The sequence below is a fragment of the Chrysemys picta genome, chromosome 6 (assembly GCF_011386835.1).
Source record: "Chrysemys picta bellii isolate R12L10 chromosome 6, ASM1138683v2, whole genome shotgun sequence".
In the NCBI taxonomy this organism is placed as follows: Eukaryota; Metazoa; Chordata; order Testudines; family Emydidae; genus Chrysemys; species Chrysemys picta.
In genome coordinates, this window is record NC_088796.1 from 260,209 (window position 1) to 272,956 (window position 12,748).

The following is a 12,748-nucleotide window of genomic DNA, read 5'->3' on the forward strand; positions in this document are numbered from 1 at the left end:
GCAGATTGGGAGTGAGGGGCACTGGCAGAGCTGGGGGGGCAGGGGGCTGGGGTAGCAGGGGCTGCAGATCGGGAGTGAGGGGCACTGGCAGAACTGGGCGGGGCAGGGCTGGGCTAGCAGGGGCTGCAGATCGGGAGTGAGGGGCACTGGCAGAGCTGGGGGGGCAGGGCTGGGCTAGCAGGGGCTGCGGGTCGGGAGTGAGGGGCACTGGCAGAGCAGGGAGGGGGCAGGGCCGGGTGAGCGGGGGCTGCGGGTCAGAAGTGAGGGGCACTGGCAGAGCTGTGGGGGGATCCCAGCTGTGGGTCGGGGTGAAGTGGCGTTGGCCGGGCTGTGTGGCGGGAGCTCAGGGTGCGTCGTGCGGGCCGGGTGGGGGGTTGTATTAACCTCTCTGCGTTGTGCCCCTCAGCCCCAGGAGAGATTTATTCCGCTTCACAGCAAGAAGGGCGAGAGCTGGGCCCCTGCCGAGGCGTGTGCGGTGCCGTTCCTGCCCCCCAACGCGAGTGAGAGCCCACCCGGCCAGGCCCCGAGCGGAGGGGGGGTTGGGGGCCCTACCAGGGAGGGGCCCAGCTGGCCCTGAGCCAGGCATCACGGGACCCATTTGTTAATTAGTGTCTGTGTGGGGTGGGACGGGGCCTGTGTCATGAGTTTACCCTGGGGCCCCTGATCTCTTCCTCCCCGTAAGTCCCTGGGGGCGGGGTAGCAATGGGAGGGCAGGGGGCTTCCCAGCAGTGCCCCAGCCCACCTCATGGGGGGCGTATGCCTGGCTCTCCCCCCACTGTCCAGGGCTGCGGTAACCACCTCGCCCTGCCCTTCTCTCACGCAGGCTGCCGTGTCCCCACGCTGACACCCCACGACATCCTCTACGTGGGGCAGATTCAAAGGAAGCACCAGGCCGGCAAGACTGGGGGGGCTGCACTGGACTTCACAGGGCAGGTAATCCCACAGGTGGCGGTGTGGCACGGGGGTCTCCCTGCCGTCCCCGCTCCCTGGCAGGCGGGGTCCCCGTGGGCCCGCCCAGCAGCTCCTGACAGGCCCTGCCTGACGGCTGGGCTCCAGGGGCGCGGGGCTCAGGCAGGGAGCAGCCCCGGGGAGGGTGATGCAAGGCACCTCTCACCACAGAGAGGGCATCTGGGAGCTCCCCAGGGGCGTGGGGCAGAGCGAGAGGTGCTGGCCGATCTCAGTGAGACGTGCTGGCTCCTCGGGCCCTTCCCCACCACAGCCCCGCGGCTGCACCCCGAGGAATCCAGGGCAGAGCCCAGGCCCCAGCTCTGCCCAGCCGGGCGCTCCGGGGAGCTGCCTCTGTCGGTGATGGCTCCGCAGGGCCTGTGCTAAGCCCCAGCTTGTAAACAGGCTCTAGGAGGATCCCTTCTGTGGGCCAGGCCCCCACGGGGGCCACTCTTCCTGCAGGGTCAGCCACGCAGCCCCGAAACTGACCCCTGGGCTCCCGCCCATGAGTCCCCCTGAGCCAGGGTCCCCGCCGCAGGGACCGGCGCCCCCCGCTGGTGCCCAGCCCTTCCAGCCGGAGCAGGGTTTGTCTGGAGCCTGGCCCCGGACGCCTGTAGGGCAGCCCAGGGAGGCAAAGGTGAAGACAGCTCAGTCTGGCCCCGGTCAGGGCCCCACCCCGCCAACTGCTGTAGGATCCCCGTCCGTCTGTCCCGTATGTCTCTCCACAGGCCTTGGCACCTTCCCCCTTTGCTCTCCTGCCCGGGCTTTGGGGAAAACCGCCCTCTTCTGGGTGGTTGGTTTCAGGTGTGATGGTCCCGGCCCCTGGCGCTCCCCTGTCTGACCCTCCAGTGAGCCGCCCAGACGGCCCCTGCTCTGTCTGGGAGCTGCTTTACCCCTCTGTGCCCACGGGGAGCAGCCCCCTGGCAGGGCAGAGTTCAGACAAGTATCACGTGGGCCCAGCATGCCCTGCTCCACAGACTGGCCCCATTGCATGCTGGGCGCTGTCGTCTCTGCGCAGCACATCCCTAATGGGGCTAGGTTGGGAGGTTCCCCGTCCCCATTGACAGTGTCCTACTCCGGTGTCCAAGCCTCCCGGCCATTCCCGTAGCGCCCCCGCTGGTGCGGCAGGGCAGGACAGGGCTGTCGTAGATGCCAAGGCTGAGGGGTCACTGGGGCCAGCTAGTCTGAGCCCTGCCCCCCAGGAATCCCCAGCTGAGCGCGAGGGAGCTGCTAGGAGACCAGCCCATCTGGATGTGCAGATGGAGAATCCCCCAGCCCCGGCCAATTGCTCTGTGGTTAATCTCTCACCATTCAATGCTGACGCCCCATCGCTGGGCTGAGTTTGTCTGGCTCCAGCTCCCAGCCCCCGGGTCGGGTCAGCCGTCCTCTGCCCAGCTCCGTACCCATGCTGCAGCGCCGGGGGCAGAGCCCAGGGACGGGGCCAAGGTCCCACGGGGAACTGGCCGAGCCGGGCACAGAACGTGGTCCCCCCAGGCCAAGCCTGTCGCACTGACCCTGCCTCTATCCCTGGCAGCTGGCTCGCTTCTTCCTGGATCACCCCGAGGAGGCCTTCGGCGCCATGGGGCGGCTTCTTCAGGAGAACTTCTACCTGGGGGAGGCGCGGCTGCGGGTGAGCGTCCCTCGCCGGGGCACGGCCCCCCCGACTCCTCTGGTCCCTGCTGTGCCTGACCCAGAGCTAGGATGGGGCAGCACCCACTGCGCTGTGTCTGCTCCATGGGGAGCCACCACGACTCCCAGCCCCTGATCCCAGCTGTGGGAATAGCCCCCCTTTCCCCCCACACCGAGGGGCCCCACCGCACTGGGTGCTGCGCGGACGCAGAACAAAGGCACTGCCCCCCCACTCCTCCCAGGGCTCTCACTCAAAGATGAGCCGGGGGCGCCGAGGAGACAGTGGGGCAGCATGGCGGGCAGGGCTCCTGCTGGCATGTGTGCCCTCCGCCCACCCCAGCAGGCCCGCCTTCCCTGCCCCCACCTCGTGTGCCCTCTGCCTGCCCCAGCACCATTGTTCCCCTCCCTCACCTTGTTTGCCCTCCACTCATCCCGTGCTTTCATTCCTTTTCCCCCAGCGCGTGTGCCCTCCCTCCCCCGTGCCCTGGTACCCCTCCCCCAGTGCGTGTGCCCTCCCTCCCCCGTGCCCCGGTACCCCTCCCCCAGTGCGTGTGCCCTCCCCCCCCCCAGTGCCCTGGTACCCCTGCCCCAGCGCGTGTGCCCTCGCCCCCCCCCCCCCCGTGCCCTGGTACCCCTCCCCCAGCACGTGTTCCCTGACCTCGGCCTGTCCCCTCCCTCCCTGCAGAGCAAGGCGCGGGAAAACGCCATCTCGGTGAAGACCCTGGTGCAGGAGCTTGGCCGGAGGGAGGGCAGGCGGTGAGTGGTGCCCGGCCTGGGCAGGCCCTGGAGCCCCAGGGACTGCAATCTCCCCTCCGCTCCGGGTGCCGTGGGCACAGCCGGGGGCAAGGGGTGCAGAGCCGGGTGCAGCGCAGAGCTCAGTCTCCAGACACCATGTGTCGGGCATGGACAGCACAGACCCTGCGTGCCAGCGCCCCCGGCCAGCGCAGGTCTGAGTGCTGCTCCCCAGGGTGGCTGGGAGACCCCCCAGAATGTCTGGCCTGCAGGGTAGCAGGGGAGAGGCCGGGGGCTGTTCCCAGGGCCTAGACTTCCCCTGCCTCTGGTGCCCAGCCCCAGTGGGGACGGTTTGTCTGTTACACAGTCTGGGCGGGGGGGCTGTGGGCTGGGCCCAGCAGTCAGGGGGCTGGGGAGGAGCTGTTTGGGGGCCCCTCCCTGCACGTCTGTCCTGTGCAGCGCCCTCCCTGCTGCCAGGCTGGCTGGGGGCTGACGGGGGGCAGGGCTGAGCTGTCCCTGATGCCAGGCTGGCCGGGGGCTGACGGGGGGCAGGGCTGAGCTGTCCCTGATGCCAGGCTGGCTGGGGGCTGACGGGGGGCAGGGCTGAGCTGTCCCTGATGCCCGGCTGCCCCACAGTCACTGCCCCCAGGTCCAGCCCAGCCCGCGGCTGCGCTGGTTGTCCTGCCTGTCCCGGGACTGGCTGTTCGAGGTGCCCCCGGGCCTGCTGGCCGAGTGCGTCCACGAGGAGCTGGCGCTGCAGTGGGCGAAGCTGCTGTTCGACGACGCCCCGACTGGGGGGGCGCTGGCCTGGCTCCCCACTGAGGACGTGGCTCCTGCCCCCAGAGGCTGCCTGGTCCACCCAGGAGGGGAGGCCATGAACCTCCTCTGTATCCTTCTGCAGACAGGCGGGGCTGGTGCAGGGGGCTGCTGAGTGTGGCCCCAGCCTGGGGGGCGGCTGGGGGAGGCAGAGCTCATTGCTGGGGGCATCAAGTCCCTGTTGCACCCCTGGGGATGGGGGGTTTGATGCCAGGACCCAGCTGATCTGTCACTGGTGATGGGATGGGCACGGCGCGGCTCCATTGCTGGGGAGGCGGGGGGCTTGACTGGGGGGCTCGCTAGGCTGGGGGGGCTGACTGTTGTCGCTGGGCTGGGGACTGAGTGTTGTCCCCATGCTGGGAGGTTTGCCGGGCCGGGGGCTGGGCTGGGAGGTTGGCCGGGCCGGGTGCTGAGAGTTGTCCGCAGGCTGGGGGCCGGGCTGGGAGGTTTGCCGGGCTGCGAGGTTGGCTGGGCCGGGGGCCGGCTGTTGTCCCCAGGCTGGGGCTGACCCTCTGGCGTGGGGCCGGCCGTGGCCCCTGCAGGCGGTGCGTGGCCCTTGACAGGGTGCCAGGTTTCCAGGAGGTGGCTCTGGAGCAGGTGGCCGGTGCCCTGCAGCCCCGCGCCCGCGGCCGCCCAGCGCAGTTCGAGCTCAGGGGCCGGATCCGCCAGGTGGCTGCCGCGCAGGTGGCCGGGGAAGGTGAGTGAGGCCTTGGGGAGGTGCCAGGCTCTGCTGCTGGCTACGTGTGGCCCTGGAGAGCGGCTGCCTGCTCCCTGGAGGAGGGCTGAGCCCCTGGGTGCATGGGGTAGGGAACAGCCTCCTGCTGGGGGCGGCCAAGGCGCTGGGCCCGGGGCACTGTCCCCTGTGGGCCCGGCCCCGTCGGCAGCCGTTGCCCCCAGGGCTTACCACGGCATCTCCTCCCCACGTGCAGCCCTCGTCGGCGTTCGCTCGGATCATCACTGTGGTGCCTGGCGACTTCGGGCCGGCGCCGCCCCTGTCCCGCTCCAGGTCATTCGCACCGACGCGCCCGCCTCCTGCCTCACCGTCAGGTACGTGCCTTGGCTGGCCCGGCTGGAGGAGCCGCGGGCCCCGGCCTGGGGGGCACCTCGCCACCCCCTGCCCTGGGTGGGAGCTGGCCCCGGGAATGCAGAAGGCGCTGTCCGTTTGCTTCTGCGGTGCAGGGAAAGAAAGGGGCCCATCTGCCTTCCTCGGCCACGCCAGGTCAGCCACTCCGCGCCCGAGGCTGGTGCTCGGTTCCCCTCCACTGGGGTCATGTCCCCCCGCTGCCCGGAGCTCCCTTCCCAGGGCTTTCCCCTGCAGCCCCTCCCTTGTCCAGGCTGGGCTCGGGGACCACCAGTGTGCACGACTCACGGCTGTGGTACCGCGGATGTGCTGCGCTGCCGGTCCGGCCCTCCCACCACGGACACAGCGTGGGAGGTGGAGTGAGTTTGTCTGGTCTGACACAGCAATGAGCCCTTTGCCAGTGGAGGCCTTTAAACCGCGTTTGCTTGGCCCGTCCGTCCTGTGCCCAAGGGAGGGTCCACCCTGTGCTAACGCTCTGCCCTTCCCCGCAGCCCCCACCTCCCCGGGGAGCTGTCCGTCTGCACCCTCAGTGGGGCCGTGTACCTCTGGAACGTCGAGACTGGGTAAGGGGGGCCAAGGGATGGGGCTCTGGGAAGGGGGGGCAGCGCAGGCACCTGGGAGCCTGAGAGTGTGCATGGGTGAGGGTGGGTGCTCCCGGGTGGGGGGTGGCTGTGGCTCTTCCTAACCACTATGAAGCCTGGTGCTGGGAGCTGCATATCCCCCTCCCCCCGCAAACAGGCAGGGACCGGCCCAGCAGGGCGCACCATGCCCTGCGCTGTCCCCCGCCCACGTGAGGTGCTGATCGCTCTGCCCAGGTGTGACGGTGCTGCCCGTGGGAGCCCACTGACGTCACTCAATTAGAGTGAACTGCAAACAAAACGGGGCAGACAAACCCCAAACGCTGGTGGATATTCCAATACTTAGATTTACCAACCAGCCCAAAACAGCTTCTGTATCACCTCACTGGTTACTCAGAGTCCAAACAACGCAGTTCCCTTAAAGTGCCCAGCCGCAGGCCTCCGTCCAGACACACCTGTCAGATATGATGATGATTACTGAAAATCTTCTCTCATCATATAAAAGAAAAGGTTCTTCTAATCTCAAAGGATCAGCCACATACCCAGGTTCAATTATAACTTAGATCTTACCGAAAATACACCCTATAGCCAATTCTTATTAACTAAACTAAAATTTATTTAAAAAGAAAAGCGAGAGAGTGTTGGTTAAAAGATCAATATACAGACAGACTTGAATTCAATTCCTGAGGTTCAGATGCATAGCAGAGATGAGCTTGTAGTTGCCAAAAGTCCTTTTAGAAATAGTCCAGAGGTTATAGTCCAATGTCCATATTCAGGGTGACTCCAGTCAGTGACTGGGGATCTCAATCCTTGTGGCTTAAGGTTTCCCCCTCTTGAAACCCAAAGCAGATCTGAGATGAAGCAGGATCGTGTCCCAGGGTTCTTATACATTTCCAGCAGCCTTTCGGCCTGAGAAAACAATAGGCCTAACTCTCCTTCTCTCAAACATCCTGGCAATTAGCACAGGGTAATTTAGATACAGGTTACCACAACCTTCAAAGAGACATAGAGACAATAATACTATTTCACTCAAGTGTCTTCCTAAATGTTAATATTCCTTTTTTGCTCTTTGAATGAAAGTTATAGCAATAGACAAGACTTGTTTGCTCAGGTCTTGTAATATAAACAAACATCTACCCTTTTACGTCCAACAATACAGACTTGCATTTCAAAGCTCTATTCATTTACCTATCTTCCTAACCAGTCCTTAAGGTTTGGCCATAGGTCAGGTCAGTCTGTGAGTTAATTAACTCTTTCTGGCCCTGTCCTCTTTCAATGAGATGTTATATTACACTCATAACATCACACCAGGGTCCTCCCTTCCCCTTCCCCCCACGCCGGCCCAGGCAGTGACCCCTGCGTCCTGTGCATCCCACCCCCTCACCCCCGTGCCAGCCCAGCAGTAATTTGTGTCCCCAGGCTGCAGCGACTGCGCCAGGACCCCGAGACGGCGTTCTTCCGAGAGGCGTCCCCATGGCGCTGGAGCGAGTTCACCGCCCACCCGCGGGTGCTGAGCTGCGCCGACCGCACTGGCCTGCAGTGCCTCGACGTGCGGGTGAGGCTGCCTGGGTGCATGGAGCGGGGGGAGGGGACTGGGGCTCACGGGGGGCAGAGGGCCTCCCTCCCTTGGTGCTCACGCGCCCTGGTCTCTTCCGCTCCAGGCTCCCACCAGTCGCCAGTTTGATCTGTTCAAGGTGGGAGGAGAAGCCGAGTGCCAGAGAGGAGAGCGAGTGATGCTACCCATGTACCTGGGCAGGGCCCACCCCTGCCAGCACCTCGTCACCACGCAGGTGAGTGCCCGGGCAGCTGGGCGGGCGACGCTCCAGCCCCTCAGCGCTGGAGGGAGGCGAGGCGGCCGGGCCCACTCTGCAGAGCCCGGCCTGACCTGCAGCTCGGTGCCCGTCCGCTCCCTGCGGTGCCAACTCGGTTACCAAGGGCGGCTCCAGGGGCCTGCCTGGCTGGGCAGCTTGGCCGGCATGATGGTGAAAAGCTGCTGTGGGGCCGTGCCGGTTACAGCTCGGGGAGTGTCTTGGGGAAGCGGGCACTGTCTCTCCCCTCCCTCTCCCCCCCCCCCGGGTTACAGGCAGGGGAGGGGAGCAGCCCGGGGGCTCTCTGAGACGTTCTCACTGACCCCCTCCCCCTGGTGCCCTGCCCCCAGTTCTCGGTGTACGTGCTGGACGAGCGCTTCCCCCTGGTGCCGGTGCTGCGCTGGGAGCACATGTTGGAGGCTCCGCCCATCTTTGCCCATCTCACCCCGGGCCGGTCCCAGGAGACGAGCCACAAGGTGCTGCTGGGCGCCCACCGCACGCAGGAGCTGCTGCTGCTGCAGTACTCGGGTGAGCAGGGGCGGGGGGGCAGGTGCTGCACTACATGGGGGGGGGGGCTGGGAGCTGCTCCTGCTGCAGTCCCTGGCTGGGGGGGGGGCTGTTTCCTGCAGGGAGGGGTCATGCTGGGGGATGGCATAGGGCAGAGTCACCAAACTGGGGTGTGCCCCCCCAGGGGGTGCAGAGGAACGGTCAGGGGGGCCCAGCAAGCCCAGGCCAGCCCCCGCGGGGGGGGGGGGGGGGGGGCGGAAGGAACACCACCCAGCCCCACCCCCAGCTGCAACCCCAGCCTTGGCCCCCTTACCCCTGTCTGCAGCCCCAGGAACCCAGCCCCATTCCTGGCTCCAGCAGGGGGGAGGGTGCGACCCTGAAAAGTTTGGGGACCTCTGGTGTAGAGGGCTCTCTGGAGCATGTGCACATGTCAGCATGGGGGTCCCCAGAGCCGGGGTGCCCCTCCCCCAGCCACATGGGGGTCTGTCAAGGAGGGGCTGAGTAACAGCCATGAATGGGGCAGTGTGGGGGTGGGGAGCTGGGCTGGGTCTGTGGGTTCAGAGCTAGGGGGTCCGAGCTGTGGGGGGGCTGGGAGGGCAGAGCTATGGGGGGGCGGGGGGGGTCTCAGCTGTTGTGGGGGCAGTGCGGGGGGATCTGGGGGGGGGGGCAGAACTCCCGCACGGCTTTTCACGCTCCCCTCTCGCCCAGGTGGCAGCCATTCAGCCTGCCAGCTCGCAGGGCCCCCCCAGCGGCTCCATCCCATCTCCCAGGGCCTGCAGTACCTCTCCCCGCAGGTGACTCCCTGGCAGGACCTGCTGCACCAGAGGCTGACCGCGCCCGCGGCTGGTAGGTGGCTGGGGGTAGGGTGGGGGTGGCCTGGTGTGGAACCCCCCATGTCCCAGCAGTCCCAGGCCCCCATCGCTGGGGTGCAGCCGAAGGGAGGGGCCATTGCTCTCACCTTCCTGTGCCTCTGACGGGGGGGCTCCGGACAGCTGGGAGGGGTGGGACAGGGATCTCCCCCCGCTCTCTAGGGTGGGGCTGTGTGTGTGGGCCCAGTGGGGGTCTCCCCCAGCTCTCTGTGTGGGGCTGCGTGGGCCTGGGAGGGTCTCCCTTAGCTCTGTGTGGGGCCTGGGGGGCTCTGTCCCCAGCTGCTGCACTCAGCCCCCTCACCTCCATTTCCCCCCAGGCGTGACGGCCGCCCCTGCCGGGCAGGGGCCGCTGGAGCCCTTGCTGGTTTTCCAGCTCTCCGAGGCCGGGGACCTGTTCTACCAAACCCTGCTGCACAAGCCGCCGGCGGAGAGCGAGTCGTCAGCCGCCCCCGCCTCGCCCCCGTTCCTGCCAGCTCCTGCTGCGGCCAGCCAGCCCTCGCCCGCGTGGGGCGCCTCCCTGGGCTCGGGCAGCGAGGAGAGCGTCCGCCTGCCAGGGACTCTCTCTGAGGGCACCGCCAATGCCGGGCAGGCAGCAGCCCCAGAGGAAGCCAGGTCCAGCGTGGGCCCCGCCGCCCCCAGCCCGGCAGCCGCTGCCCGCTACCGCTGCTGGCTGAAAGCTCTCATCAGGGACTGGAGCCGGCTGCCGGAGCAGAGCCAGCCCCAGGCCCTCCGCACCATCAGCCATCAGCGCCTCTTCACCCGCGGAGAGCTGAGGCAGCCGGCCGGGGACGGCCTCTACCGCCAGGCCCGCCAGATGCTGCGCCGTGCCATGCGGGAGCGGGGCTGCCTGGCGCCCTGGGCCCTGGGGCCGCCCCCCACCCCTCCGGCCATGCCCCACCCCGTGGAGCCCGGGGCCTGGCCCGACGACCTGAGCAAGCGGCTGACGGCGTCGTGGGCGGGCGGCTGGGGCGAGTGGTGGGAGGAGAAGCTGGGCGTGACCAGGGCCCACAAGCTGCACGCGCTGAGGGACCGGAGACGGCGCCTGAAGCAAGCGCGGAGCCGCCGCAGCCTGTCGGGCAGCTTCACCTCCTCCGTCACCTACCAGTCCGACCTCAGTGACTTCTCCGCCTGCAGCCAGCCCCCCGGCCAGCCCCGCGAGGAGCAGCAACCCCCGGCCCCTGTGTGCCGCCAGGACCTTTCCTCACCGAGGGCGGGATGGGGAGACCCGCCCCCAGCCCCTGGGCAGTTCTGGCCGGCCTCCCCGCTGGCCAGCAGCTCCCAGCTCAGCGCCCAGGAGGCCTGGGGCAGCCAGGACACACAGGACTCCTCCCAGCTGCTCTCGTCCCAGACCCTGAGCTCGCGGGGCATCCCCAAGGAGCGCAGGAAAACCCTGCGGGACTACCTGGCCATCTTCACCCAGCCCTGCCCCGAGCCGCCGGCCGAGCTGCCTGCGAGCCAGGCCTCCAGCCTGGGCAGCCAGCACTGGGGCCCCTCCTCCCAGAGCCAGCGCTCCACAGCGTCACAGCCCCGCCGCAAACGGCCCCGCATGGGCTTCTGAGACCCGCCGCGGGGGGCGGTGTCTGGATGGGCGGCGGTCTCCGGGGACGGTGTCCGCGCAGCCACGGCCTGGCCCCTCGGCCCTGGGGCTGTTGGCCGCTGCAGATAACTCAATAAACAGGGAAAGGGAGCACCTGGGCATTGTCTGTGCCGTGGGGCTGGAGCAGGCCTGACCCCCAGCACGTGGCAGCAGGTTCGTGGGGCCTGGGGGGTGTCAGCCGCTGTGGTTTCTCGGGCACCAGGCAGGGTGGGCGGAGCGCCGGCATTGCCGCTGCTGCCATGTGCAGGGGTGGGTGGGAAGCCAAGCTGGGCCTGTGGCTCGTTCCCCTCCATGGCCCCTGCTCCGGCTGCCCCATCCAGCCGGCCCCACACTGCAGCCGGGAGCAAGGAGAGAGAGCCAGAGCTGAGCTAGTGCGTGACTCCCCCGCTGCCTCCGCAGGGCTCGGCTGGGGCAGGGCCTGGCACCGATCCCCGGGGAGCTGGGCACAGGGGCAGTGCTGGGCGCAGAGGGACACGGGGCACGGAGAGCCCAGGCCTGTGGGTGTAGCTAGGGCAGGGCGTTGGCACACATCTCACCAAGGGGAGCGGTGAAATGCCTGTGTCCTGAGCGCTGCTCCCCCTAGACCTCTAGGGTCACGGGAGTAGGGGGGGCTCCCAGCCCTTTCCACGGGGGCTGGGGAACTGACCCGGGGACCCAGGAAAACCAGCCATGAGCCTGCTTCTGAGCAATGCGCAGTATGTACTTGCCCTGCGGAACTCACTGCCACTGGATAGCCCGTCACGTACATTCACCCTGCCTCAGTGGCTGTGGGAAAGGCCCCTCGGGGCAGGATATTCCAGAGTTGCCCACCAAAGGGGTTTCCTGCCCCTTTCTCTGCAGCAGGAGCAGCAGCGAGTTGTGGGCCCCGTCAGCCCGAGCTACAGGGGCCGCTGGGCTGAGGATTTTCTGTGACAGATGCTGGAGAGCGAGAGAGGGGCTCTGGCCCCCGTCCATGGGGAGGGGATGGGAGGTGGGGTTCTTCCTAGCTCCCTCCCACCCTGTGGGGCCCCCAGTGCAATGGACACATACTTGAGCTCCCCCACTCCACTCATCTCCACTGCCCCCTCTGTAGCGGGCAAGCCCTGCTGAGTGACAGCTCCCCCGGGCAGGACCTGCCCCCCTCCCTGACAACAGAGAGCCCAGGCGTCCTGGATGGAGCTTGGTGTGCTTCACGGCCATCACAGCCCCCCAAGCTGGGGGTCCCCCAGCCGCCGCCCAGCGGCAAGGGAAGGCAGCAGGGCTGTGCACAGAGAGGCGGGGGGCGATGCGAGGGTCTGTCAAAGCATGAGCGGTACAGAGACAGTGACTAGGGACGGGATATTTCCCCCTTCTTCTAACAAGGCCAGGGCTCGCCCCAGCAAGGGAACAGGCAGTGGGTTCAGACACACCAGGGAGTGTTTCCTCCCCCAATGCCCGCCAGCCTGTGGAAGTCCAACGTAACCAGGTTCAAAACCCCCGAAAGTCCCTGCAGGCCACGTGCCCCACTGGCTATTAGCCAGGATGTCCGGGATGCAGCCCCCTGCTCCGGGTGGCCCTAGGCCTCTGGCTACCAGAAGCTGGGGCTGGATGACAGGGGAGGATACTCGAAATTGCCCTGGTCTGTTCCTTCCCTCTGGGGCACTTGGCCCCTGTTGGCAGACGGGATCGGGGGCATGGGGCGGGTGGAGCGCACGATCAGTGGGGCGGAAGTGAGCTGAAGGGGGGAAATCTTTCCACTTATTTTCATTCTTGGATGTTTTGGGGGGTTATGTCCTGCCAGCGCTGCACCTGTCCCCGGGCTGTCGCAATCTGCACTTTGCTCGCTGTTGGGGTTCCTTGGCGCCCGGAGAGGGGAGCTGTCCCTGGGGGCTGCACCGAGGAAGACGCTGCCCTGCCCACGTGCCCCCCACATGGAGAGGCTGTGGTGGGCTCAGGAAATTCTGTGATGTTCATTGCGGGGGAGTTACTGGCAGTGCAGGTACCACTGGCCCCCCTCCGTGTGCAGCCCAGAGGGGCTGGGTCCTACCTGGCTTCCCACAGCCCTGCAGGCCTCTCGTGGGCTTCCAGACACGGCCCGGCAGCATCTGCTGTGGCCCCAGGGTGCCCCTGCCTCCTGCACACCCCACCCTGCCAGTGTGATTGCTGCCTCCCTGGGACTGGCCCAGTGAGCTCCAGGGTGCCTCGCTGGAGACACCCAGCACCCAGGG

The 12,748-nt window shown here is 67.3% G+C and overlaps 1 protein-coding gene across 1 annotated transcript; it reads left to right on the forward strand.

The window, feature by feature from the left end:
• The first annotated feature begins 829 nt into the window (after window positions 1–829).
• TAF1C (TATA-box binding protein associated factor, RNA polymerase I subunit C) lies at window positions 830–10,652 on the forward strand. Its single transcript, XM_065598581.1, has 12 exons — window positions 830–933; window positions 2,480–2,575; window positions 3,260–3,330; window positions 3,943–4,193; window positions 4,694–4,819; window positions 5,052–5,169; window positions 5,695–5,766; window positions 7,201–7,336; window positions 7,443–7,571; window positions 7,940–8,117; window positions 8,805–8,942; window positions 9,283–10,652. The coding sequence occupies exons 2-12, from the start codon at window positions 2,525–2,527 to the stop codon at window positions 10,521–10,523; spliced, it is 2,511 nt and encodes an 836-aa protein (XP_065454653.1). The 5' UTR covers window positions 830–933; window positions 2,480–2,524; the 3' UTR covers window positions 10,524–10,652.
• Window positions 10,653–12,748: the final 2,096 nt, after the last annotated feature.

What these genes read in the sequence shown, in the direction of transcription:
- TAF1C (XM_065598581.1), top strand. Translation starts at nt 2,525, where the DNA reads ATGGGGCGGCTTCTTCAGGAGAACTTCTACCTGGGGGAGGCGCGGCTG. An exon ending in TGGGGGAGGCGCGGCTGCGG is followed by an intron (nt 2,576 to 3,259) that starts GTGAGCGTCCCT and finishes CCCTCCCTGCAG; the next exon opens with AGCAAGGCGCGGGAAAACGC. An exon ending in GCTGACCGCGCCCGCGGCTG is followed by an intron (nt 8,943 to 9,282) that starts GTAGGTGGCTGG and finishes ATTTCCCCCCAG; the next exon opens with GCGTGACGGCCGCCCCTGCC.